This window comes from Diadema antillarum, unplaced genomic scaffold (assembly GCF_040938485.1).
Source record: "Diadema antillarum isolate AM-2024a unplaced genomic scaffold, OU_Dant_1.0 seq00001558_RagTag, whole genome shotgun sequence".
NCBI lineage: Eukaryota > Metazoa > Echinodermata > Echinoidea > Diadematoida > Diadematidae > Diadema > Diadema antillarum.
In genome coordinates, this window is record NW_027272284.1 from 1,359 (window position 1) to 28,089 (window position 26,731).

The 26,731-nt window shown below is 38.1% G+C and overlaps 1 protein-coding gene across 1 annotated transcript; it reads left to right on the forward strand.

Annotated features, from left to right (window-relative positions):
* Window positions 1-3,196: 3,196 nt before the first annotated feature.
* LOC139710727 (uncharacterized) lies at window positions 3,197-26,199 on the forward strand. The gene is made up of 5 exons (XM_071622645.1): window positions 3,197-3,464; window positions 16,394-16,547; window positions 17,977-18,094; window positions 20,591-21,464; window positions 22,801-26,199. The coding sequence occupies exons 1-5, from the start codon at window positions 3,197-3,199 to the stop codon at window positions 22,971-22,973; spliced, it is 1,587 nt and encodes a 528-aa protein (XP_071478746.1). The 3' UTR covers window positions 22,974-26,199.
* The last annotated feature ends 532 nt before the right edge of the window (window positions 26,200-26,731 follow it).

The following is a 26,731-nucleotide window of genomic DNA, read 5'->3' on the forward strand; positions in this document are numbered from 1 at the left end:
TTAGATCATATCATAGGGTATTTTAGTTTTTGCATTGTGCATGTAGATGATTTTGAGTGCAGACTTTTGTCATTCATTATTTCATAAGTCCAACCCAATAATCTCTCTTGTTTTATTTGTTATGACTGATGAATTCTTCCAAGGCAAAATGAAATGAAAGAAGATGTCACTGCCATCCAAGTCACTCACAACGAGAGGCTGCCTCACCCAATGGGAGTACAGCTTGAGCAGCAAGACCCCTCCATCCCCCCCCCCTTGCTTTTCCCTTCTTCTTACATCACCTCACGCCTGAAAGGAAATACAGCAGGGACATCTCGTGCTATACCCTACAAGATGCCTCTATGTGTGTGAAATGAAAGACAATGCACTGAATATTTACAGTGTAGCTCTCACCAGTTCCTTCACCCTTATGGCTCATATCAATTTTGCTCTATCATGTATCCCCTAAGAGGCACCAGAGACAATCTCTACTGCAGGTTAGCTATTTTGAATGCAGCATGAAGATTATTCCAGTCCTTATACACTGTAATACTGTAAAACGCAATATTTTTGTGGCATAAAATGTTTGCGAATCGGAGCGGATGGCCTTTTTCGTGGCATGAAATTTTAGCGAGGTGCCTCTAACATTCAATGGATATAGTGTACATGTAGACAAGAACTTTCACGTGCATTTAATTTCACAAATTTTGGCTCGCGCGCAATTCGCGAAATTAAAATGCACGCGAACATTCCTCAACATTCCTCAACTGTGCTATGCTGTCAAAGTGCTCTAGTTTCACCAATATAAATGGACTAGTGTAGGAGTCTGCTATTGTACATGTATCTGATTTGATATTTACTTTAAAGTGATGGAATTTTATTTACTGGGAAATGAACCTTTACCATCCCTGCAAGGTCAAACTATTGTGTTATCCCTCAGAGTGAATGCAGGAATGCCCATAAACATGCAATCAATATTGCTCAATTCATACCCATTCCTCTTCCTCTATACATCAACTGATCGTATTTCCTCATGAAAAAAAAAAAAAAAAAACTATGTAAACACAGGAAATAGAATGTAAAAAAAAGATTGCAGCGTCCACATGATATTATAGTGGTCATGATATCAAAGAGAAGAATGACAGTTAGTTTCATACTGTGCTGGCTTAACTAAAGAAACACTAACCTCCAAATTTCCTGGATTTGATGAAATCTTTATTTTTCTTTATTTTTTTTCTTTTTACATGTACACTTGTACTTAACTTTTGCACTGTTTTGAAAATCAGTGTGAACACAATGGATTTTTCTTTGAAGAAAAGATGAACATTGTTTACGTCAGACACCTTGTTGGAAGTGTTAACATACATAGTGTAAGAAGTACACGTAGTAGTTGATATAAAAAGTGGTCTTGGAAGTGTGTGTTCCTTTCAGTTTCACTCATTTGGCGTCACCCTGACATGACCTGTTGGAAAAGAGGACAACACTTTGTTACTTTAAGGTCTCGAGAATATGGTCTGTAGATTACATTGTACTCATCATAGAGTAAACGATTTAAATCACCCTCTGCAATTCCCGTTTGCTGCAAAAGTGCATAATTTGAATCATGCTTTTAGTGATGCATTATCAGAATTGTGATTCAAATTATGCAGTCTCAGTATACCTACGTGTGAAAACAGTCTCAGTACACGTACGTGTGAAAACAGTCTCAGCCTTGATGTGTGAAGTTCAGAGTTGTGATGATCTAAACAAGAGGAAGGAAAGCACATGACTGAAAAAAGAACTTTCTATTTTCTTCTACACGTACTAAATATTGTGGTTGTGGATGTGCAGTGGGGAGTGTGCGCATGACCGTAGCAAACATGGACTTTGCTACTTTTCTATAGTACCCTTCAAAGTTCAATTCCATACTCCAGACATTTACAGGTACAATGTCATGACTTGAGTCAGGTGTACAACACAATGTACATGTATTTTCTCATTGCTTGTCTGCCTATGGCACATATTCATTACAGGGATTTTCCTGAGTAACCATACACTAGGAAGTAATTAACCAAATTGGCAGCTCTACTATACAACTCAATCCTTCCCAAATACCCCCTCAGCTGAGTATCAGTCACACAAATGGCATTTCAAGTTTGGCTGACACTGACTAGTACACTGTGTGATACAAAGTTTAGTTAGGATGTTCATAGTCATTTATAATATGGTTCATTAATTAGTGCTCAGTGCATTATGCTCCAGATGTTTTCTCTGTGATACAATTCTTGACATTATGCCCATAATGTATTGAGAGTGCAGCCCTTTTCAATATAACTCTCTATGGATTGGATACATGTATGCAAAGAAAAAGTGAATGTCAAAATCTGAATAACATCATAGAATTTAATACACTGTAAAAGTGGAAATTTTCGCAGTGTTGAAATTTTCGCGCATTTTGCACAAAGAGAAACTACATGTAGCTATTATAAACATAAGAGCATGCAAATATTTTTGCTTGCCATATGTTCCAGATGTCGTGATTCTGCAGAATTAAAAACATGCGAAGATCTTCTTATCAGGCGAGCACAAAAAATTTGTCGCACGATTTATATCCACTTTTGCAGTATCAGAGCAACGTGGTCATTCAGGAGTTGACAGTGCACAGGAAAGGCCTTTTCACTTGGTCATTCATGAGATGGTCAAGATGAGACCTTTCCACTTTTAGTCATAAATGAGACAGTCATGATGGAGCTGTCAATCTTGTTTATTACGTATACTGTACAGTATATTGTATCAAAGCTATTATGCTGGTGTGCTTTGGATAACTCCTCATACTCAGTCCTTCATATTTATACATGGCCTCAATACAATGTATGTACAATGGATTTGAAGACAGTAGTGAAATCAGCACAGATCTTTATAATGTCATTTAAAATTATAGATGCACTACTGTATACATTGTATACAGTACCACATTCTTACCAGATACGTAGAGGCTACAGGCTTGTATCAACATTACAAAGTTCAAGCATTGTGATATTCCAACTTTTGTATTCTTTTTACTAATACTTATAATACCAAATAAGTTTGTTTTTATACTTTGACTTTTATGCTTATATAGCTGTTATATGTTTCATGTTCTTTGGAACATGGCTGTTACTCCTACCACACTGTTCTATTCCCTTTACCTTGTACAGGTATGCATTGAACCCAGTCCAGGGAGCTCCAACCAGCCAATATGCCTCTAATCAAGAGAGAGGTTGAACCTGTCTTGGTTAGCAGGGTGGACATCGGCCGAGAAATCTCCAATGAGTTGGAATGTGTCACAAACTTCACATTGGCCAGTATTATTCGCCAGCTGAGTAACCTAGGCAAGCATGCAGAAGACATCTTTGGGGAGCTGTACCGGGAGGCCATGGGCCTGTCACACCGTGCCAACACACTACAGGATCGCATCGATAAACTCTCCGACAAGGTTACTAAGCTGGATGCCACTAGAGATCAAGGTAATACTAACATCACACCTAGAAGAACAATACACTTCTGTAGTGATTCTCTGCAATGCAAATTATTTTCTCCATTTTCCAAGCCACAATTGAGTTACCAGACTTTTTTTTTTCTTTTAAATTCAGACTTTCAAAATTTGTAAAACCATATCAAGCTTCTTTGGACAAGTCCTGTGAAGAGTTTTGTATGTTTATAATGTTTTTATGTAAAATTTGCATTTCTTAGGGCTAGCAGATTTATGTAATCTGTAATAGTTAAACCACGTCTTCATGATTGTACACTAGTATATCATGTCTTATGAAGTCCAAATTTGTGCAGGATATAGAAAAAAACCCCACAAAACTATTGTCTGTAGGGATTTGAATGGGTGGTCACCTCAGTGGCTTTGGTACACTAAACTTACTTCCTTGTACTAAAATGGACACTGGTATGCATGAAATAAATGAGAATCCCTCAGATATTTACATACAATGGATCCCCACTTGGCATGGCAGGGATGGCAGTGTGATGTCATCAGCACTCACTGTACACCAACACGAATATTGTATGCCTGAAGAAAGAGACTCCGCTACTGTTACAACTGTATGATAGTCAACAAGAACTGTGCAGTGACAGAAAGGATGATAATCACAGGGCTGCCAACTCTCACACATCGAGCGTGAGACTCACACATTTTGGTCCTTTCTCACTCTATAAACTTTATTTCATTTGCATGCATTTCTATTGATCTCACTAATTTTGACTCCTAAATTATAGCATTGGCCTATGGGAGTCTCACTCTCAACTACTTGTAGTTTCCAGTGTTGGCAGCCCTGTCATATTGTGATCACTTTTTCCAAAGACACTAAATTTCAACAGAATACAGTGATGAGGTCTAAATGTGTGTCTGAATACATTTACACTTGAGTAGGCTGAATACATGTGCAATACACAAATTGTACAATGTGTAGTGTCTCATTCATGTTTTTCTTTCTCCAGACTGGAAATCCAAATAATGCAAAGATTCCTGCTGAACAAGCATGATATAAAAGTGTTCATACAGATAACACATATTAATAATAGTATCTTGTGCATCACTTCCTGTATGTATATGGGTCATTTACAAATGCAAATGTATACAATGTGTGTATGCACCTGTATGCTAAATGTGATTCGCTAATGTGGACATTTTCACAAAAGTAACCGTTTACTCTGTGTAATTTTTAACTCAGTGGAATATGTAACATATCAAACTACAATGTATAACATGTTCAGATGGGCCTTGCAGATTAGAATTAATAAAACCAACAATCCATGGTGTTGCACTTGTATGATACATTAGTACATGTATGCATACAATCGTCCCAAACTAGGCAACATTTTCACCTCAGGCCCATTTTCAATAGAGAAATATGGCAACATTATGTAATTTGCAATAGTTATTCCTTCCATTCTCACTACTCTGAAAAATGATGATGTCCCAGTTGAGAAGAGTTGTGAATATTTGTCACTGCGTTGTGCTCAGTGCATGCATTCTGTTCAAGAGTCAGTGGCCAACAACACTGGCTGTAGTATACAATTAAGCAATACAGTAGGCTGGCTGACTTACTTTCCATTTCACATGTTGGCATGAAGTGGAAGTCACATGACAGAAAGTGGAGAAGGTTCACACTGCAAATTGTGTTATGCAGCTTAAAAAGGTTTGGTAAAAAGTCATGCACCTGTGTGCGATTTCTCTGCCAATATTTTTGGTGAATTTTGCCAAAGTTACTTGTAAGATTTTTCTAATGTTTGTCATCTTTTCCTATCTGTGTGAATGACCCTCTCTACTGGGTGCAGTTATTTCCTGAAAAAAGAATGACAATCCTTTCAAAAACAGGTCATGTGCCTGAGGCATCTCAATGATCACTATGGGCAACTTCATCATTGGAGGTATCAAGCAGCAAGTGATGATGTACAGTGTGTACATTGTACATGTACACCCTGTGTACATGTACACTGTACACTGTACTTCTGATTATTTTGTGAGCATTGTACAAATATTCTATTTTATAGGTAGGGACTTCTGTGGCAATTTTAGAAGTGTTTGAATTTGTGATCAAGAACCACAGAGACAAAATGAGAAATACATGTAGAATCATATCCCACATATAAAAGAAAAGAGTATCAGAAAATATATTTTGTGGCTTTTCTTGTGCCTTCCAGTTTTGCTGACGTACAGTGTACAGTTGTACTTGTAGCTGTAGCATTACGTAAGCCGCAGAAAAGTCATGTTCAGGTAGTTCATGGTTTATTTTGAAATCTTATAGAATGGCCATCAGTCATTGTTACAAGTTACAAAAATGTACATTATTTCATAAAGGTGAATTGTTGGTGTGTTCAGGAAAGCCACCTAGGAATTGACAGCCTTGACAGCAAGACAGCCTTGCTTGGATCATCTTTTCAAATCAAGTCATGGAGAAATAATTCCTTCATTATGTTTTGCATTAGTCCTTACTGCTGTTAGATGTACTGGATTTGCTACCAAGTCTCAAAGATCACCAGAGTTTATCCTGGTACGTGTAGTTTTAAGAAGGTTGCTACGTATTCTTGAAGTCTACAGCAAGCTATGGAATGCAGGAAAGCTCTGTTTGAACTATAATTGAAGCAGGAAATGAAAGCTCCAGCTTGGTCTGCTCTCTCCCATCCCTAAAGGGAAGGCACCAAAAGAGAGTCTCTAAATGTCATTGAAGGTGACATGTGTAAATGTGATTTCCTGGTAGATGATATTTTCTGACTTACCGTACTCAGGAAGGCTGTCTAGAAGTCGTATCTGGTAATTCTTGCAGTTTGACGCACATTGCAGATTAGTGCTGGCTGCTCCTATGGGGCTTTGTGCATTTTGATCATTCCAATGTGGGCTACATGTATGATTGCAAATGTAGTTTTATGTGATCAAGGAATAATTTTCCTGGTATCGCATTGCAATTTGCTCTGCAATTTTACACCACTGCTACACAAACTATCTTTTGTGTAGCAGTTTTCTTCCATAGAAATGTACAGGATATCATTTGAAATATTGTTCATCAGCTGAACTTGCTAATCAAATTTGAGTTGGAAAACTATTCCCTGGTGATGGTGCATCGTCTCCCTTGAAATATCCTGTTAAGAGTTTACTCCAATACAACATACAGTACAAGCTGTACAATATGATATGTGTGCTCCACCCACAATGTAAAATGTAGGCTTACAACTGTACAGTACATACACTTTCCTGGTTATGTTATGTTAATTTGACACACACTTCATTTTATTAATTAGTACATGTACATTTACTTGAAAGATTGCCCTGGCTACAATGTACAATGTACAGTACAGAGAGTGTACATTATGTACAAATGTAGTTGTGTAGTGTGGTGGGAATATTCAATTTGTCTAGCCAGCACGCAGCAGCACAAATTTAATTTGATTTGAAGTTTCTAATACTCACCTACATGCAAGATGTATTACATACAGTGTAGTTGCATGGTTCATTAAACAATATTTCCTTTTTATGATATTCTTCAGCATAAATACAATGTACATTTTACATACTACACTGTACACCTTGTATGTTTACAATATGTACCTTGTATGATGCCGCATGTTGAAGAAATGCCTAGCTTAGAATTTTCTTCTTTTATTGTAACCCCTTGCTGATAAAATGAAACCACCAAAACGAAAACAAAATCAGTGATATTTTGATGCATATTATTGTTCTGATGAAACAGGAAGTGCACCTATCAGTTTCCTTTAAAATTGTACAGGATGTCCGAAGATCATGTACATGTAGTTTGCTGTTTCGTGTACAGTTCTTGCCAGATCTGATTCTGCAAATTTTATTAAGTGTACAGTGTAAATACTGTAAATATGTACAAGTGTACACATTGCAGACATACTGGTACATGATGACAGACAATGTCATCAGAACAACGTACATATGTACAGTAATGCGACTTGATACAGTGGGTGATTTCAAGTTCGGTGCTAGTGGTAGTGCTAGTGCTGACCGGTGATAAAACCGAACTTGAAATCAGTCAGTGTTGGAAGGTTGACCTCAAAATTATGATGTATTTCCGGTTGCTGGTGCTGGGCTCAGTGTTGAATGTCTTCTGCTGAACTGAGTTCCCCCATTTGTGACAGCAATTTATAATTACCACGTACTCTTGTACATGTTTAGTTTGTTTTTTCCCCATTGGCTAACACTAGCCCCTACTAAGAGGTGGGGATTATCATCTTTGTCATTTCAAGTTCGGTGCTGATACCTACAATTGTATTCTGTACCTTATGCCAGGGGATTGATAATTGTGATCGGTATTGTTGCGACTGACTGTCAGTGTGTGTTAGAGCTACGTGATGGATTTAAGGCAGTAGATTTCAGGAGCTAGCACTAGCACTAGTACTACACTGAACTTGGAATCACTTTATTGTATTCCTACAGATCTTTACCGTAGAGGGCAATTACCCCATCTGTATGTACATGTACAATGTACTGTATTGTCATTTTAATACATTGAAGAAGGCCTTCATTTCACTGTAAATACGCAAAAGGCCAAATGCGGAAGTAACAAAATTTAGCCAAGCTCTGGAGGTAGCCCGGCCTTTTCTCACTGTACAGTCGCAGCGGACGGGTGCAATTAACTCGCTGTTTTCATTTTGACGTGACCTCGCTTTCCTCTTGAATGAACGCGTTTCGCACGAAAACCGCTAGGAAAGTGTCTCAGCAAAACTACTGTAACTTTACTATTAATTCATATTTTTTTATTTAAATCCAAACAGTTATAAAAAGTAAAAACCTCATGTTAAAGGGATCGTATAGTTTTGGTTGAGACCTAATTTCAGGTTTCTAACATTTTTGGTGAGATAATGAGAAACCTCTTTGATATATTAAAGAGCCCTGATGTAATTCTATGAGGAATTCAATGTTTATTTGATAAAGTTTGGTTTTGAAATGGCTAAGATATCCAAAAAAAGAGCAATTCTAAAAAGTGTGGGACCCACACTTTATAACGATTGCTTTGTTTTACTATGTTTTTGGATATTTCAGTCATTTCAAACCCGATTTTCATCAAATAAACTTTGAATTCCTCTTAAAATGGTATGCTCTGTACTATTTCATAAGTGTTTTCTTGGTATCTCGCAAAAAGTTAAAAGCGCAATTCTCATCTCCACCAATACTGTACCATCTCTTTAACCTGCCATTATGTAACCTTATTTAAATAATGACGATAAAATATTCCAAAATAGAGCATAACTTCACTCTCAAAATGGAAAATAATTGTCAAAAATCGTTGCTAAAATGTCACATTTTGACTTCGTGAACAACAAAAAACTTTCAAGTATGTTAAGTAAGTATGTATTTCTTTACAGAACTCTAGAATATCACATTCGAGAAGTCGTGCATCCGGAAATGTCTGGAAATAATCGAAAGAGGTGCACTTTCTACCTTCGTTCTGAGCACGAAATTTCATTGTCATTCGCACACGGGAAGACAGGGTACAGTTCCACGTACCCACATCTTTGTGGCGCTCACATCACCAGTACTCTGATCGTAACTCGTACCGGGAATTCGTGGTTGTATAGGGCCGGCGCAGCCGTGGGGGCCATGGGGGCTCGGGCCCCCACACTTTTTGTGCAACATACAAAGGAATACGAGGTGTCATCACTTTGGGCCCCCACACTTTTTTCAACCCGGAAGTATGGAAGCGGCACTAAAATAGAAATAGATAGACCACTCTTACTGTACAGTAAGTGCTTGTTTATGAGGTGACGAAGTCCCCTGCAGCACACTGCTACTCATCGACACCCCGCGGCCCACTCTCGTCATGCATGACGTACAGTGTACTAGTTAGGCATCTGCAGCAGCCACCTCGTATCGCACAGTAACAGTACGCTGCATCGACCAGTCAGCTCGCTGGATCGAAGCAGCATGGGAAAGTCCATTCATTGCGCAAGCGCAAATCAGTTTTTCTTAGAGTATGACGTCATTATTCTCGTTTGCTGCTCCCGCACAATTTGAGATTTCTGACAGGATACCTCATTTATTTTCACTTTTATAACTTCAAAATTTGGTCTTCGGCAAAGCGAAAAGCACCCTTCTAACCTCTGCCCATGTCTTATGAATAATATGTATGTTAAAGGGATCGTACAGTTCTGGTTGAGACCTAATTTCAGGTTTCTAACATTTTTAGGTGAGATAATGAGAAATCTCATATGAAATATGAAAGAGCATGCAATTTTATGAGGAATTCAACGTTTATTTGATAAAAATTGGTTTTGAAATGGCTGAGATATCCAAAAAAGAAAGATTCTAATAAAGTGTGGGACCCACACTTTGTAACGATCGCTTTGTTTTACTTTGTTTTTGAATGTTTCAGTTATTCCAAACCCGATTTTCATCAAATAATCTTTGAATTCCTCGGTATACGGTATGCTCTGTGCTATATCATAAGTGTTTTCTTGGTATCTTGCAAAAATTCGAAAGCCTATTTCTCATCTCAACCAAAACTGTACTATCCCTTTAAGTTTTGTGAATATTTAGCGGTGTGACCAGATGTGTCTGGAAATAATCGGAGGGTAATTTTCGGAGACAGTGAAACATGAAATGTTGAATAACTTTAAAAGTACTCAGTCGTTTCTCGTGATATTTCGTATGTGGATAGAAATCATCATTCTGCATTGATACTGAAAGTTTGAATGATTTTGGTCAATGTATAGCGGAGATATGAGAAGGTGAAATTTTGGTGAAAATGAGAACGCCCTATTCACACTGCCTCCATGACGGTTGAAAATGCAAAACGTTTTGTGGGTTTCTGGGGAGTTAATTATAGTCGTCCGCTGCGACTGTGTAAACGCAACCTAGGCCAAATGCGGTACCAAATTTAGTCTGGCTTCCAGACCCTCTGCCAGTACTATTTCAGGATATTAACGCCCTCAACGTTGAACCACACTGTGTCCTGCAGAGGTCTTTGCCTTCGGCAGAGGCGGCGACTTCGTCGCCGGGAGTCCAGTTAGCAAAGGGTCTGGAAACCAGACTATACATGTACCAAATTGCAACCAGCGCCCTCCAGATAATAGTGTTTGTGTAAGCAGAGCGCCACTATGTCAAAATAAACAAAGGTTTGAATTAAAAGCCCGGGCCGAGCCCGGCATTGTAAAGGGACAAAATTGCATGGCTGAGTACCGCAATTGAGGCCGGGCTCGGCCGCGGCTCGGCCCAGCCCTGCACTGTAAATGGGGTCTCAGACAAACTGCTTGCAAGAATTCAGTCTAACTGTATTGATTTCAGACAGGCCCAACAGACAGTGATTATATGCCACACTTACACATAATGTACAGATGTAGTAAACTTTGTACTGTGCCACACTACAATTGCTGTAGTTGGTCATTAGGCCTTCTCCTTGAATTGTTGAAAGACAAAGTATACAAATGTAAAAGGCATTACCTACAATTGTATAATAATAAAAAATAAAGAGACTCTTATAAAGCGCTCATTCTACCTAAAAAGATACTCATGGCGCTATAGAACAGAGTTCGTATCGTATCACGTTACAACAGTATCACAGAAAATAATAAGAACAGTAAACAAACAATATACACATACACATGTACAATACATACATTAGATCTTACTTCACAAAAAAAAAATACCTTGTACAGTGTCATAGGCCTATACATGTATGTTGTACTTGTAGCTCACTGAAGTTCCATTTTGTTACTGTATAGTGCAGGGTTGTTTTGCTTAAATCTGCTTTGTAGTGATGTAAAAGAGGAGTTCCTTCTTCAGTTAAAACTTTATAGTTTCACTAGCCAGTTGAACCAGTAGGGTGGCAGTATGATAAAATCTTCATATTTATAGCACCAGTGATGGATATCTGTAAAAGTGGAAATTTTCGCAGTGTTGAAATGTTTGCGCATTTCGCGCAAACAGAAACTAGCGCGAAAATAAAAGCACGCGAATATTTCTGCTTGCCATACAGATAGTATGTTCCTGTAGTTCATGTCTTGATACCGCGGAATTAAAACCACGCGAAACTCTTCTTATCCGGCTGAGCGCGAAAAATTAGTCGCGCGAAAATATCCACTTTTACAGTAATTGAAAAGCTGTTCTTACAGTTGTACTGCATGCAATGCTGAAACAAATGGTTTACTCAGTATCATGCTACAGTGGTACAATGTGAATAGACATTTAGATGTACCTCATTGTCTATCTTTAAAGAATACAAATACAGCAACATGTACTGTACAATGATAGAAAATATATTTTGTGTAATAATCCAAATGAACATGAAGAATACATTGTAATTGGTCTGTCATTAGGCCTGTAGTTTTTTGTTGAAGATGTACACTGTATTTGTAGTGCAGTACTGTAAAAGTGGTTTCTTTCGCGTACAGAAACTTTCGCGGTTTCCATCGATGTCGACTTTTTCGCGTGTGTTTAAATTCGCGGTCGGTAATGATAGCATTGTAACAACCGACGAGTTCAAAACATTTTCGCGTGATGTTAAATTCGCGGTTCAACCTCAAAGCGCGAAAAGCGCGAAAATAAAACCACCGCGAAAGAAACCACTTTTACAGTACATTGGACAGGCACATTTTGTATTGCTCTACGGTGTAATTGATTTCTTCACACTCCACAAGGAGCACAATATTGTATTCCAGCACTGTGAGCATGTATCATACAGTACATTGTACATGTATTCAGTAAAGTGTGCAAGGGAGTACCAGAGTGTGTGTACAGTGATCACAGTCTGAAATACATTGCGATACATGACCTACTGTATAACCAGGGTTCGAAATTGGCGATGGTCCGCTGGCCATTGGCCACCCAAAATCATGTCGGACTAGCTAAAAATCATAAAATTCTGAAGTAACTAGTCCGTCTGGCTAGCCAAAATATTGCTTCAGTGTCAAAATTGATTCTAAGTAGTCCGCCTGGCTAGTTAAAAAAAAAAGTTAAAGGGAAGGTAAACCCAAAGAGCAATGTGGATTGAGTGAAAGCAGCAACATTAGTAGAACACATCAGTGAAAGTTTGAGGAAAATCGGACAATCGATGCAAAAGTTATGAATTTTTAAAGTTTTGGTGTTGGAACCGCTGGATGAGGAGACTACTAGAGGTTATGACGTATGAGTGGACAACAACACCAAGAAAATATAAAGAACATTCTACAAAAATCCATTTTTCATGAAAATTACAAATTCCATCAACTTGATATTGACATATGTTAAGGGTAGCAATTATTCCCCCTTCTTTCTGAAAGAGCTTGGTCCACTGCTCTTTCATAATTCTAGAAAAGTGAATTTTTGTTGAATTTCCTTTATATTTTCTTTGTATTGTTGTCCACTCATACGTCATATCCTCTAGTAGTCTCCTCATCCAGCGGTTCCAACACCAAAATTTTAAAAATTCATAACTTTTGCATCGATTGTCCGATTTTCCTCAAACTTTCACTGATGTATTCTACTAATGTTGCTGCTTTCACTCAATCCACATTGCTTTTTGGGTTTACCTTCCCTTTAAGTGCGACCCCTGGTTAATAACACGCCATACAGACTGTATAATTTAATAGCGAGTCTAGATTTTCACATATTGGGACTTCCCTACGATATCTCGATTTCTCGAGTGCTTAAATTTGCAATCGTGAAGTACAATTGTAGAGTGCTGTACATTACTGAACCAGAGACTCCAACCCCAAGCACCTTCTGATCTGGAGATTCTCCCGCCCGAAACCCCTAGCAAACGGGAGACTCCAAGTTGATGTGCACAAAGCGCGAAGTTCCTAGGATTCTAGGTGTTCTCTGGTGCTGTCTAAGGCTTATTTTTTCAACATACGATAGAAATAAGTAAGAAATCCTTTCCACCGGGAGACACACAGCCAGGGCGGGAGAAATCAAATCTCAAACGGGAGAACGGGAGATTGTGCAAAAATGGGCTTTCGGCGGGAGATCTCCCGTCGAAAACGGGAGAGTTGGAGTCTCTGCTGAACAGAGAAATGTACCGGTACATATTGTACAGTATGTGCATGTCACATTCCTATTGAGGTCAGAGTCAATGTTTTCGCATGTCTTTAAATTCGCGAATAGCACCAGACTTCTAGAATTCATGAAAACAAAAACCTCTGAAAAGGTTAAGGCCTGCTGTATGCACACATTTATGCTGCAATTGTACAACAAGTGGTGGCAAATTATGTTGATTACAGTGTGTATCTGTCTGCATACAAGTTGTATTTAAGACATTTGTATAAATGTACAAGTGTAGATTGTACTAAAGCACTGTACACCTGGGTATTGAGGGCTATTTGAATACACAGCAGTTGAATCATACAATTGTACATTGTACCAAGGAGAAGCTCCTTGATTGTACAATGTGTACACAGACCTACAGTACAGTACGTATTGTACATGTGTGTACAGAAGGATTCTTGTTTGAAGTGTCAGTGCTCCAATGTTAGAGCTACATGTATCATGTATCAAAATTTTGTCATGCATTATTACAAGTACATGTGTGCAAGGTCCACCTACATAATTGTGTAGTATACTATGTACACTGTACAGCTGCACATTATTCACTCAGAGTGTATGCTGTATACAGATGCTGTACATTGTCAACGCAGAAAAGTGTGATCATGTACCGTACAGTGTATTGTACATATGTTCACTGTATACATGTAATACTAGTACCCCCTTGGTTGTATCTCCCTGGTTATAAATGTACAATGTACAATTTTAATGTGCAAAAGACAGTTACAAAATGCACTTACATTACAACTGTTTTGTACAACGGTCAGTATGAGGAGTATAGACAAAGTATAAAAAGGTGTTGTAGGTTACATGTACAATGTATGTACAATTGTACAGTAATGACATTGTAACTTTAAATCGCTCTGTTTAGGAATACAATGTACATTGTAGTACAGTATACAGTACTTACTGTACACAGGTGTACAAGTACATTGTACATAAATTGTATGTACAGTGTAGTTTGTATTTCATGAAAAGTATCCATACAAGTACTTGACCTGAGACCACAGTATATTGGATGACTCATCAGCCTGCTTAATGACTCAGGTGACGTAATGCTCTCGTCGTTTAATTAGCTCTCAGTGTGACACTTGATTCTCATCGTACAACACTATATCTGTATACAGGAGGGGTGGGACCGCTGTAGATCTCACTGGACCGTGACTGAATACTCTTTGGGTCTCTTCCTCATCCCCACTGCTGCACTAGGATGCTAGAATGTGTGATTGTGGTCATGTGACCACTGGCATAAAATGTCCCCTCTTTACAATTACATGATACAGTGTAGCATGTGCATGATGTTGCCAGACTTAGTAATGGCTGATAGCCTTCATTGCAAAATGAAAACATCCTGCAGAAGAGTATGATATTTCAGTCAATAAAACCCAATACACGTATGAAGGCTAATATTATTTGAGTTTTTGCCGAGTGTGCAAGCTGTCTATACAATGTATACTTTATTAGTAAAAGATTTAAAGACCTGGCAGCATTGGAAGGGAAGGGTAACCTGATTTAATCTATCTTCATTCGCAGCCCACTGGGGTACATTAAAAAACCATGACTAGTGCAGACCTGCTAGAATAAAATTGCCCTCAGCGAATACACAGTGTACACAAATATATTGCACAATATCAAAATGTGAGCTCATTAGTACACAATACTTACAAACTGTACTGTACAACATGTATCATTTGACTCCAGTCAAGGTTATTTGGCAATATGTGTGTGTGTACATGTACAGTTTGCATACAAGTAGCTTGTTAAGAGAGATTACAATGTATGAGAATTTACCTGTACATTGTAGAATAGAATTTCATTGTAAATGTTTCTGTTCAACATCTTTACATCATGATTGTCACAATTTTTCATAAATCCTGCCATTCTAGAGATCTGGGGCTGTGGATGTAGATTTTTTTATTTTATCTTCTTGAACTTTAGCAGATAAGATTCAATGTAGTGTACATTGTATGTTTGATAATTTGAAATTTGTGTCACACCTGTCAATCATCATTTACCGGTACGTGTACTGATACATGTAGTATTCACAGAAAATAATTTCATTGTTAGAAGTACTGTAGAACATGTTGTTTTCATTGAACATCATATTGTCAATGAGTGTTTTGTTTTGTTTTGTTTTTTATCTTGGTACCTTGTTGAATGCGCAGCAGAAGCACCATCGATTTTTGACATTTTATTTCAGATGATTTGATAGTTTTAGTGTGCCTGAAAGGGGAGTTTCTATAAACATAACATGAAAGAAAGCAACAGATCGGTATACAGTATATCAAAAAAGGACATCAAGACAGTTGATTGTTAATAATACTTAGCATTGATTCTTTTTTTTTTTACATATTTTAGAAATGATTATTCACATTTTTTGGATCGTGACACTGTATGGAATACTTGTGTACTTATCAATTATTTGCCTTTCATAGTTATGATCATGATTCTGCATATCCTTAGAAGAGGAACCTGGTATGCATTTCTGTGTGACTGTGTTCATGATGTATCAAATGCGTTGTAATTGACTACATGAAAACTGGGGGAGTTGATTTGTTGTAATAATCTGTAGGCAAATCGTGTTCAGCAATTGTCTATTTTTTTGGTCAGAGATCTGGACAAATCTGTAGATGACATGGTGACCCTCATCGTTCAAATTTTCCTGATGTACACTGTAAAGTGTCCCCACTTTCACAGAAAGTATCTGTTGCTTTGAGTTCAATAATGTACAAGTGTAGCAGTTCATAGCTATATCACTGTATTTGAATAGATGTTTTCTTTCAACATATCTTATAGTATCATGTCTTTGGTTATCATGTTATTATTTTGTTCATTCATTTACCAACTTTGCTCTCTGATCTCCACTCTCCACTCCACCCCTCCTTCTCTCATACCCTTCCTCTACACTAGTCTCTCTTCAAGACATTCACATGCGCAAAGCCTTCAAAAGTTCATTGGCCCTTGACACTGAGGTGGTATCCTCACCCACCATGCCGTCAGCTATGAGGGAGACCTACATGAGATGTGAGAAGCCACCCAAGCTTTCTCTACTCAACCAATTCAGGTAGCTGGGACTCACTGTATGATGCCATGTCATTATTCTTTTATTTGCAATGCAAGACATGGGAGCTCTCTGCAGATGGTGTTCATTGTAGTAGAACTCTTCATTTGATTGGAGAGCAGGAAGACTTCTGGGCAATGTCAGGATACTTTTTGTACCACAGAATCTAAATTCTTCAGATTATACAAGTTATTAAAAAAAAAAACACATTTTTTCATACAAAACTGCACTGGTCAAGTGATGAAATACATATCAATTACAGTATACCTAGTACCTGAAACTGGTACTGTGTTCATTTTACATAGTGCAATTATTTTGATGTTCTGATTTTGCACTGTTCAAGAAAATGAATGCAAACTCTATCATTAAGAAATTTATTAAAGTGGTTTTAGTGATGGTACAGTGTTTAATTGATTGATTTGTACCTTGATCGCTATGTGTAATTTCGTTCTATCAAAAGTTTGATGCACTTCTTGAGAGGTTTAAGAACTCCTGAACAATGAAGCCAAGTGTATGGAGTGTTCCCATGTCTAGTATTGCTGTCACATAGAGAGAACAATGTTTGTCCTCACAACATGCATGTTTGATCTTGAATAACATCGTCTGGATGGGGAAGTTTCATTGAATTTCCTCGCTGCATTTTGCATGAGAATGACATCCATGCAGAGCTGGTGTTCCATGATGAGGTGAGTTGTCATGGCAATCAAGTTGTACATGTCTTAATCCCACTGCTGCCAATGCACTCAGGAATAGTTTTCTATGATGAGGATGCCATGCCTTACCAGAACTCAGAGAAACCTGACACTATGTTGATTGGACTTGAAACACGTCCAATTGCTCTTCATGAGATGTATAGTAAAGCTGACCCTACTCCGGCACTTCAAGGTCTTAATCGGTTCAGGTAAAGCAGTGGCTGTACATGTGTTGGGTAGATATCTGATTCACTGCGCGAATCAGACCTTGAAAGCATTTAATGTCAAATGATCGCCATCTTTTATTTAATAGAGGTGAATAAATGTTTCCTTCGATTTTCCCAAACCACTAACTTTGTGACAACACAAAGGATTCTATGTACAATAATGTAAATAAAGTAACTTGCTACAGAGATCGAACAATGATTTCAGTTTGAAAATACGTATGTATGTGCTGTCAGTGTGTGAAGTTCTTTCCCATTGGGCTATTAAAATCTAATCGAAACTAGCACACATGCAAGCAGATAAACCAATCAGGTATAGAGTAATTGTTAGATAAGACACAAACACTAGCATCTTTTTTTTTACAGATAATAGAGTTTCATCAAGGCACTAGTGTTTTAAGTTCTTTGTGTGTTTTCACCCAGCCAGCCATGTTTGATGTTTGTGAAATGTGGTACCAACAGTACTCCTGGCCAGAATTTCTTTACCTATTTTCATTGGCATTATTGACTCTGCAGGGAAGATGGCAAGGATGGCTTGAAGTTCTACACAGATCCCAAATTCTTCTTTGAGAGATGGTGTAATGAACAGCGAAAAGATATTGAAAACAACATCCGCAAACGGAAGAGAAAGCGGGTAAGTTACAGGAATGCCAGCATTACTCTTTGCTGGTGGCAAGATTTTTCTACCTTATGTACATGGCATCGACTTTTCAGCATACCTTTCCTCTCTCAATCTCTTTTAATCCTGATATAAGTATTCCCCTTTCAAATGTGTCAAATGAGAAAGCCTGAAATGAATAAAACTAAGCTGAGGAGTTGAGAGTAGCAAACCAAATGTAATACGACATTCATCTGGCAATGCTGTTTGGGAGGGTTATTGTCATTTGATTTGCTGTTTTTACTTACTTTGAAATGTAATAGAGTTCATATACACTTTGTGTACATCGTAAATGGTATCACTTTACTCTAAGTCCTATGTAATGTTGCCATTCCATGTTATGTGGTTGTATATTGTCTGAAGTTTTAAAGGATAAATAACTTACGTTGTTTGGCCAATGAAAGCATGCCTCCTGCAAACTAGTGTGGAAAGACACAACTATTACAAGCCATTATCTACATGTACAGAGTGACGTGATTAAATACTTCTATAGTTCTACTTGAAAAGACCTGTTTTGGGTTTTTTGAGACTGATGATTCCCCACAAGAGACACAGGTTTGTCCTGTTCTGTGTGAGAGATCAAAGTATTAAAAGGCAGGCTTGTAATGAGTGGATTCAGGAATGGAAAGTGATAATACAGTGTATGTTGATTTTGTGAAAGCACCAGGATATGAGACAGGAAGAATGCCAGTCACAGAGTACACTATTTGTTGCACACTTTCCCTAGACTCGGTTCTTGCTTGCTACAGGTATATTTATCCCTCACATATTCACTCACATTATACAGAATCCCCCCCCCTTTTTTTTTTAATGAAATTTATTGGCACTTGAAGCATGTGAATTAAGCTCAGATTTCAGTTTAAATATGAAATGAACATGCTGGAATGGATAAGTATTGGCACCGACATGCTTTTACTTTATGAATGTAAACCAGGGAGCCATTACAAAAAGGAGTGGAATCTCTTCACGATTTGTGCAAATTCATGTGTAGGTTTTATAGCATGACAATCGAATGCTTTCATAGCATTTCTTTGGCTTTGATGTTCCATGCTCCATACTGCTCTTCCATAGATGTTAGATATATATAGAGACCAAAGAAGAGGTTAGTAATTTTAACAAATTTAAGCTGTTAAATCTTTCAGACTAAAGTTATGGGCTGATGGGTGTTTCTGCTTGTTTAGTAGCATGTTACATTTTTTTTTTTTTTTTTTTTTTTTACTATTTTTTGCTGGCACGTCCTGTTCCCTACACATTTTGCTGCTGAAAGTATAAAAAAGGATCAAAAGGGGCCTTAACTTTCAATCCTAGCAGAATCTTTGTCGGAGGCAAAATGACAAACAGGCAGGGAAAACAATCACAGTAAGGACTGCACACAACAAGCGCAGTCAGGGCAGGGCTAGGGACACAGTATGAAGAAAATAAAAGGTTGGAAGTCATGGGCAAGGAGCCCAACAAGTAAGGGAGGGATTAAAGCAGGAGGGTGGACAGACAAAAGACACACAAGGAGGGTCAGTGATGATCCCAAGCATAATAGGGGGCAACCTGAGCAGGATAAGGATGAATAGGAGGCAACATTGTAAGCAACAACAGAGGGATAAAGAATAGGAAAAGAGTGAAATAGCAACAGCATGAGTGAAGGGGTGGGGGGCTGAACAAGCTTCGAGCTCTAACAAAATGAAAGTGAGAGACAACCAACAAATGCAACTTACAAAACATATCAAAGTATACAATGATAATGATAAAAATAATAGTAATAAAATTTGATAAAAGAGATAGCGAACAGCTGCTTACTGGTTTTGTTGTGATAGGCGAGTGATGCATGCTTAAACAAAAGTGCCGTCTTTTGTCAAAGCAATTAACACCTTTGATAGAGCGCAGAACTTTTCTGCAGCACAGAGCATGGTTGCAAAGGAGAGATTCTACAATGTGGTTTCTTCTCCTTCTCTAACTCTTCTGTTTACAATAATAGTATAATAAAGTAGGTCAACCTCTATAGGAGAAAAAACAAAACAAAAACAAAACCCAAACACATTTATGGCAGGTGTGAAAGCATACCACATCTGATCTTAGCTCTTAGCATTCATTGCTTCATATCAAAATCCGTGTCAAAGGTTTCACAAGTTTTATCATGAATTTGTGACACAAAGGGTAGTGTCTTGAAAACAGTGTTCGAAAAAAAATTGGAACAAGAGTAAATTTAAATGTATATATGAAAAAAATACTGTGACACAATAAGGTGCTTTTTCATACTGAAGACGCTGAAAGTACCATGTGTAATACTTTTTTTCTCGCTTTGGTATCATTTATTTACTGGAAGTAGTGATTTATTGTCCGTGTAAGGGAAACATTTGTCATATGAAGTGAATTCATGTTACCATTCAAGTAGGTCTTGATGCTCTAATGTGACTTGCACTTGTTTATCAGTTCTATTTGTTCTTCATCATCTCTGTCTTTCTTTTCTTTGTACAACAGAAAAAGCCTGCTGCAGAAAAAGGCCAGCAGCCAAAGGTCCCAGTCAATACGCGTAAGGCTCGCTATCAGATGTATGCTGGTGGAGTGGAGTTTGCAGACAAAAGACCATCACAAAGTATATCACACAGTCATGTCTCTTCCAATGAGATTGATCATGACCAAAACAAGCCAAGAATTACACACTCGGATTCAATCATTTCCAGTACACCCTCTGACGACTCTGGCATCAATGGGCAGACACAGAGAAAGAAACCTTCCCATGGGCCACCGGCCCAGGGACCACCTCCACCACCCCCTGCTTCACAGCAGCCCTTACCAGGCCAGCAACCCATGAATGGAGATGTGGTGCTTAGACCGGTCAGACCCGCACCCGCTCGGCCAGCCAGCCAGCAGCAGCAGCCGGCAGCTCAGATGCCATACAACATGCCACCTCCTCCACCTGACGTGCCTCACCACAACTCCCTTAGCTCAGCAACATCCGGTCACTCTAGCCTCGCATCGAATGACCTACCGCCTCCTCCCCCTCCCCCACAACCTACGGCAGTCAACAACCAAGTTCCTGCACCTCCTCCACCACCTGTCTCGGCTCAGCCTCTTCCAAACAACATTCCTCCTCCCCCTCCCCCGCCTCCTTTGGGGGGTCCAGCCGCACCCCCTCCACCACCCATCGGAGGTATACAGAATAAGGCACCTGCGCAAAACAACGTCCCAATACCACCACCACCACCAGGCCCAGCACCAAGCTTTCAGCTTCCTGCAGCCCCTCAGACACCATCACTGAACTCGGAGACACCAGCCGTCAGCTCGCCAAACAGACCACCACCTGTTCAGGCCAGTGATCCAAGGAGTGATTTACTTGCAGCCATCAAAGAAGGTCAGAGCTTCTCCCAATTAGAATTTTTTTTTTGTCCCTGCCAAACGAGTTCGAGCAGGGGACTATGAAACGGGGCTCCGTACGTGTGTGTGTCCGTGTGTCCGTGTGTCCGTCCGTGTGTGCATCCGTGTGTGATCAAAATGTTCAATTTGCTACTTCTCTGTCATTTATGAGCCAATTTTGATTCTGTTTGCTTTATATGATAGCACTACATGGGAGCTTTGAAACTTCTACACAGAATTTCAGTTGTGACCTTTGACCTTGACCTTTGACCTATATTGTACATTTTGCTACAAAATGCTACTCCTTTGCCATTTCTAACCCGATTTCGATTCCGTTTGCTTTATGTGATGGCACTAGGTGAGGGCTTCAAAAGTTCTACACAGAATTTTGACCTTTGACTTCTTTGACCTTTGACCTTGATTTTTGACCTATATTGTACATTTTGCTACAAAATGCTACTCCTTCGCCATTTCTAACCCGATTTCGATTCCGTTTGCTTTATGTGATGGCACTAGGTTAGGGCTTCAAAACTTGTACACAGAATTTTGACCTTTGACTTCTTTGACCTTTGACCTTGATTTTTGACCTATATTGTACATTGGCTACAAAATGCTACTCCTTCGCCATTTCTAACCCGATTTGGATTCCGTTTGCTTTATGTGATGGCACTAGGTGAGGGCTTCAAAACTTGTACACAGACTTTTGACCTTTGACTTCTTTGACCTTTGACCTTGATTTTTTACCTATATTGTACATTTTGCTACAAAATGCTATTTCCGGCGGGGACATATTATATTACGCACCGCGTAATTTCTACTTTTCCTTGTTTTACCTTTTTCATTCTCATACACCTTGTCAGATAGCTTACTCACACTAAAGCTGCTAAATATCAAAATATTTTGAGCCTGACACACTGTAGTAAAAAAATGTTTGGTTTTTTTTTTTTTTTGGGGGGGGGGGGGGGTGGAGGGGCTGGTGTCATGTTCACTACAGATGTACATACTTGTGTAGATCATTCAATACCTACACTCAGTATACCAGGATGACTCCAGCTCTCAGTTAAGATTAAACAAGAATGCGTATGCTTTGAAGATTGATTTTTCATCCATATACCTTTGAAATAAAACAAAATTTGTTACACTGATCTGGTAACTTGAGCGTGATGATAGAATATTGTATGTCACATATCACCTTGTCACAAATTTTTCTTGATGGATTTTATTTTTTCTTAATTTTTGGTGGGGAAATTTGGGCATCTGTTGGTAAGTACCAACCCAGGCTTCAATGAAAGCACAAGCTTTTCTAATCCTCTGTTGCGATGTCACCATTGCAGGTATGAAGCTACGGAAGGTGGAGGTACAGGAAGAAAAGCAGCGTCACAGTGAACCAGCACCCAACAGTGTGGAGGCCATCCTGAGACGACGTATTGCAGTAGAGCTCAGCTCAGATGAAGAGGACAGCCAGGTATCCAGTGACTATGAAGCAGAGTGGTCAGATGAAGACTAAGACGTGTGACAGCCTCCACTCTACACACCAGCCTACAGTGATATTGTCTCATGCCCACATTCATGTCACTATATATTAGTCTTTCATCAGACACACAACAGCCTCTATGTGGGCATAACACACATTCTCAAGCATTTGCAGTGACAGTTCTCATGCATTTGAATGAAATCACTTTGCATGTTGTAGAGTGGCCATTTAAACTGTAAAACCCCTCATCCTGGACTGTGTTGGAACCAGAACATATTCAATGAAGCATTTAATGTGAGGCATGTAATAAGCTGTCACTGTAATCGTGGATGTGTCACTTATTCTATCACTGCTTTTACTATTGCAATGACGGTGATATTTCCTGCATGTTATGTTCACATAAAATTCTGTGATATTATGGGATAGTATCCCATCAGATAACTGCCTTGTATGCACATCAAACGTGTAGGGTAGAAAGCTAAGCAGAGATGGAGTGCATTGCAAAGTAGAATTAGTGGCACATCAGTGTCAGCATACAAGTGATTCATGTATTTGAAGAGTGTTTTCATGCAGTCCTTTTTCTCAAAGTCTGATGCACACAAATGTGAATATATCAAAGCTGGATCTTCTCGCTGAGAAATTTTGCTGTTTTTAGGTAAAATTTTCTGGAAGCTGCAAAGATCAGTAGAGAAATATAGTCATGCTAAGTAGGAAACTGCTTGGCTTCATTTATTTTGGGTATGTTGAAATGATTATTTTTAACTCTTGGAAAATATTGAGAACTCTCATCAAATTGAATGTAAGGAAAAGAAGACAGTAAATCTAATGTATGTTTATGTAACTTTCTATGTAAATTTTGTGAAATATAAAGTATGTATCTTGATTATGAATTGTATTGTAAATACAAACTTATATTTACACATTTTGGTGAATCTTTTGGAAGGAATTTTGTACATTACAGAGGAAGTGAGTTAGAAGCAAGGTACATCTTGTAATGGTAATGCCCATTGGTCTTCACATATTTGATAATTCATGTAATTTCCATTTACATATATCAGTTTGGCCCTGTTTAGTTGGTCCTGTAATTGTTGAAAGAGATATGTAGCTGTTTTAGGAAGTCAAATGAGTTTTTATGTTCAATACACAAATACAGGAGTATTAAATCTGTTCACATACTGAAGTTTTCACTGTTTTTACACACATATATGCATCTACATGCTTGCACATTCACTAATATACAATTCTAACTGACATTATAGCTGAAGCAGGCAAAACCCAAAAATATAGAATAAATATACCAAACCTCTGCATATGCTTTTTTTTTTTTGTAATGGAAGAGAAGAAACAAAAACATTGAAAAGTTGTCCATGCAGTTTTGATAGTTGATGCTGACTACAGCAAATATATTGTGGACATTTATTCTACATGAAAGAGTACTCTTACCAAAATCTACTATTGTATTCTATTACCTCTAGACAATCACACATCATCATGCAGACCAAATCTTGAAAGGCTAGATATCTCTACTCAGATGAAGTGTGAGAGGTAAAATAGGTAGCAGCTACATACAGAGTATTAAAAGCACAAACAAATGCTATAAGTAAATTATATTCAGATTCATGTTTCATTCATTCTGAGGAAATAAGAAATAAAATCAAAGGTAGATAATTTTCAACAAATATATTTCTTGAGCCAGAATTTAAGGAGGTATTTTTACTTTAAAGCAGAAAACTGAAATTAGACTATTTTTCTAAGCACAATTTTTCATGAGAACAAATACTACAATCCTAATTGATTCTGGCCACATGGGAAGCGGAACATTGTGTGCTCAAAGATTTGTGTCCACTTATGTGTCAACAGTGAAGGTATCTTCTTCTTCTTTTTTTTTTTTAGGTATAAGTTTCAAATGTGTGGAACTAGTCCAATGAGCAAAACCTAGTGTGAATGGGGGATTGATACAGTATTACACCTTTCATACTAGATTGCATGAAAAAGCTTGTACTCCCTTGTCTGTGCCATTACTGTGATTAGTCAGCCACCCTCATCGTACCAGGGAGGTGTGATTCACACCTCTCCTCCCCCCTTTCCCCATCATGCCATCCTCTACACCCATTCTTCTCTCATCTCTCTACTCTCTGTATTCATGCATTAACAAGGCATGTATATAAATTGACTACAAAATGTCTACACTGTGTATTACCATACATGTATGCCATGCTTCCAGCCGTTGTTCTTGTAATATAGTTGAAGACTTTAAAGTTACTTCCCTGTCTGTTCTTCTTAGTGTTATTTTATAAGAAACGTAAATAAACTGAAAACCCATTTACATATATATTTTGCTTTTGATCATGATATTGGCATGTGAAGATATTTCATATATTTGCAATTATTCAATGTATTTGTATTTTCCATGAGTGGAGCTGTAATTTGACCATTTAAGCCTAAATATCATAATTGTAGTCCTTCTGAAATTCTGTGCAGCTTCAAACAGGCATAGGCACATTCATCAAGCATATTTGTAATTTTCGTGCACTTTCACAATCTGTAGAGTGCATGGCCTTCCTGACCTGTAAATAGTCAGGACTTCATGTTTTAGTCTAGATCCACTGAATAGAAATTGTCTATTTTATTTATTTGGTTGAACACACAGATAGCAGATGTGTTTGTATCATATACCAACTGTTATTTTTCAAATTTTGCCCTTGCCAGTGAAACACATGGAAAGCTATTCTGGCATTGATTTGAATTGAACTGACCTCATGTTGACAGCGTGCCAAGGGCTAGAAACAACGCTTAAAAGGAGGTTGATCTATTCTGCCTGGTGTTCTACAGACTTTGATTGTAAGGAACTCTTGTCTTGTCCAACCTGACAACACATTCATGAATATCTTTGTGGCTTAGTCTACAAAGAGACATGAGAATAAGTGAATCTAAATCAGTCTACAAGAAAAATTGCCCTTCAGACTGAATAATGAGAACAACTTGTATTTTACCTTCTTTTTCAAACAGGTTCCATTTTCAGAAGAGTATTAAAGATTGAATATGAATAATGACGCAATAGTGGTCAATTTTCATGTGTTGAAAAAAGACAATATCCACTCAAAGGGAAATATCACACAAGGTAAAGAATGTCCCATACTGGCTTAAATTAATGTTGGTGTTGATAAGAGGCTAGTCAAAAGTCTCTCATAGTGACAAGTCTCATCACGGGACTAAACTTGATTGTAATAGGTGCACTCAGTGTTTGTACCAAGAGTGAGCAGAGAATAGTTTCTCATAGATAATAATTACCCTAATTCAATTAACTTTTATGTCTCACATTTTGTTTCTTAATCTTTATCTTCATAGCCAAAACCATTATTGGTGCCAGATGTTGTAAGTTACAATATGCTATATTGAGTTTTTGTTTCTTTATGCAGTTTAATGTTGATTTATATGTTGATTTAAGCAATAAAATGTAACTAGTTTGAGAGAGTCATCGAATATTATGTTGGTTCCTAGAACATTGCATTCTTTTTTTTTTATGAGTGTTTTGCCTCATATTTAGATACTGTTGTGTAGTGATTTTTTGAGGATAGGTCATTTTATCATCTAGTCTGGGCCCTGTGATATGATCAGTCCATTCTCATTCAGTTTACAGTGCTAGATGATAACAAAAAAAATCTTGACAAATGCAGCAAAGGAAAACTAAATCTCAGATCTTTCAACATTTCATTCAAATACTTACAGGAATTGTTTACACCATTCTGTCATTGCCTAATCTACTTTTGGCCCATCACCTCTGCGGAAAA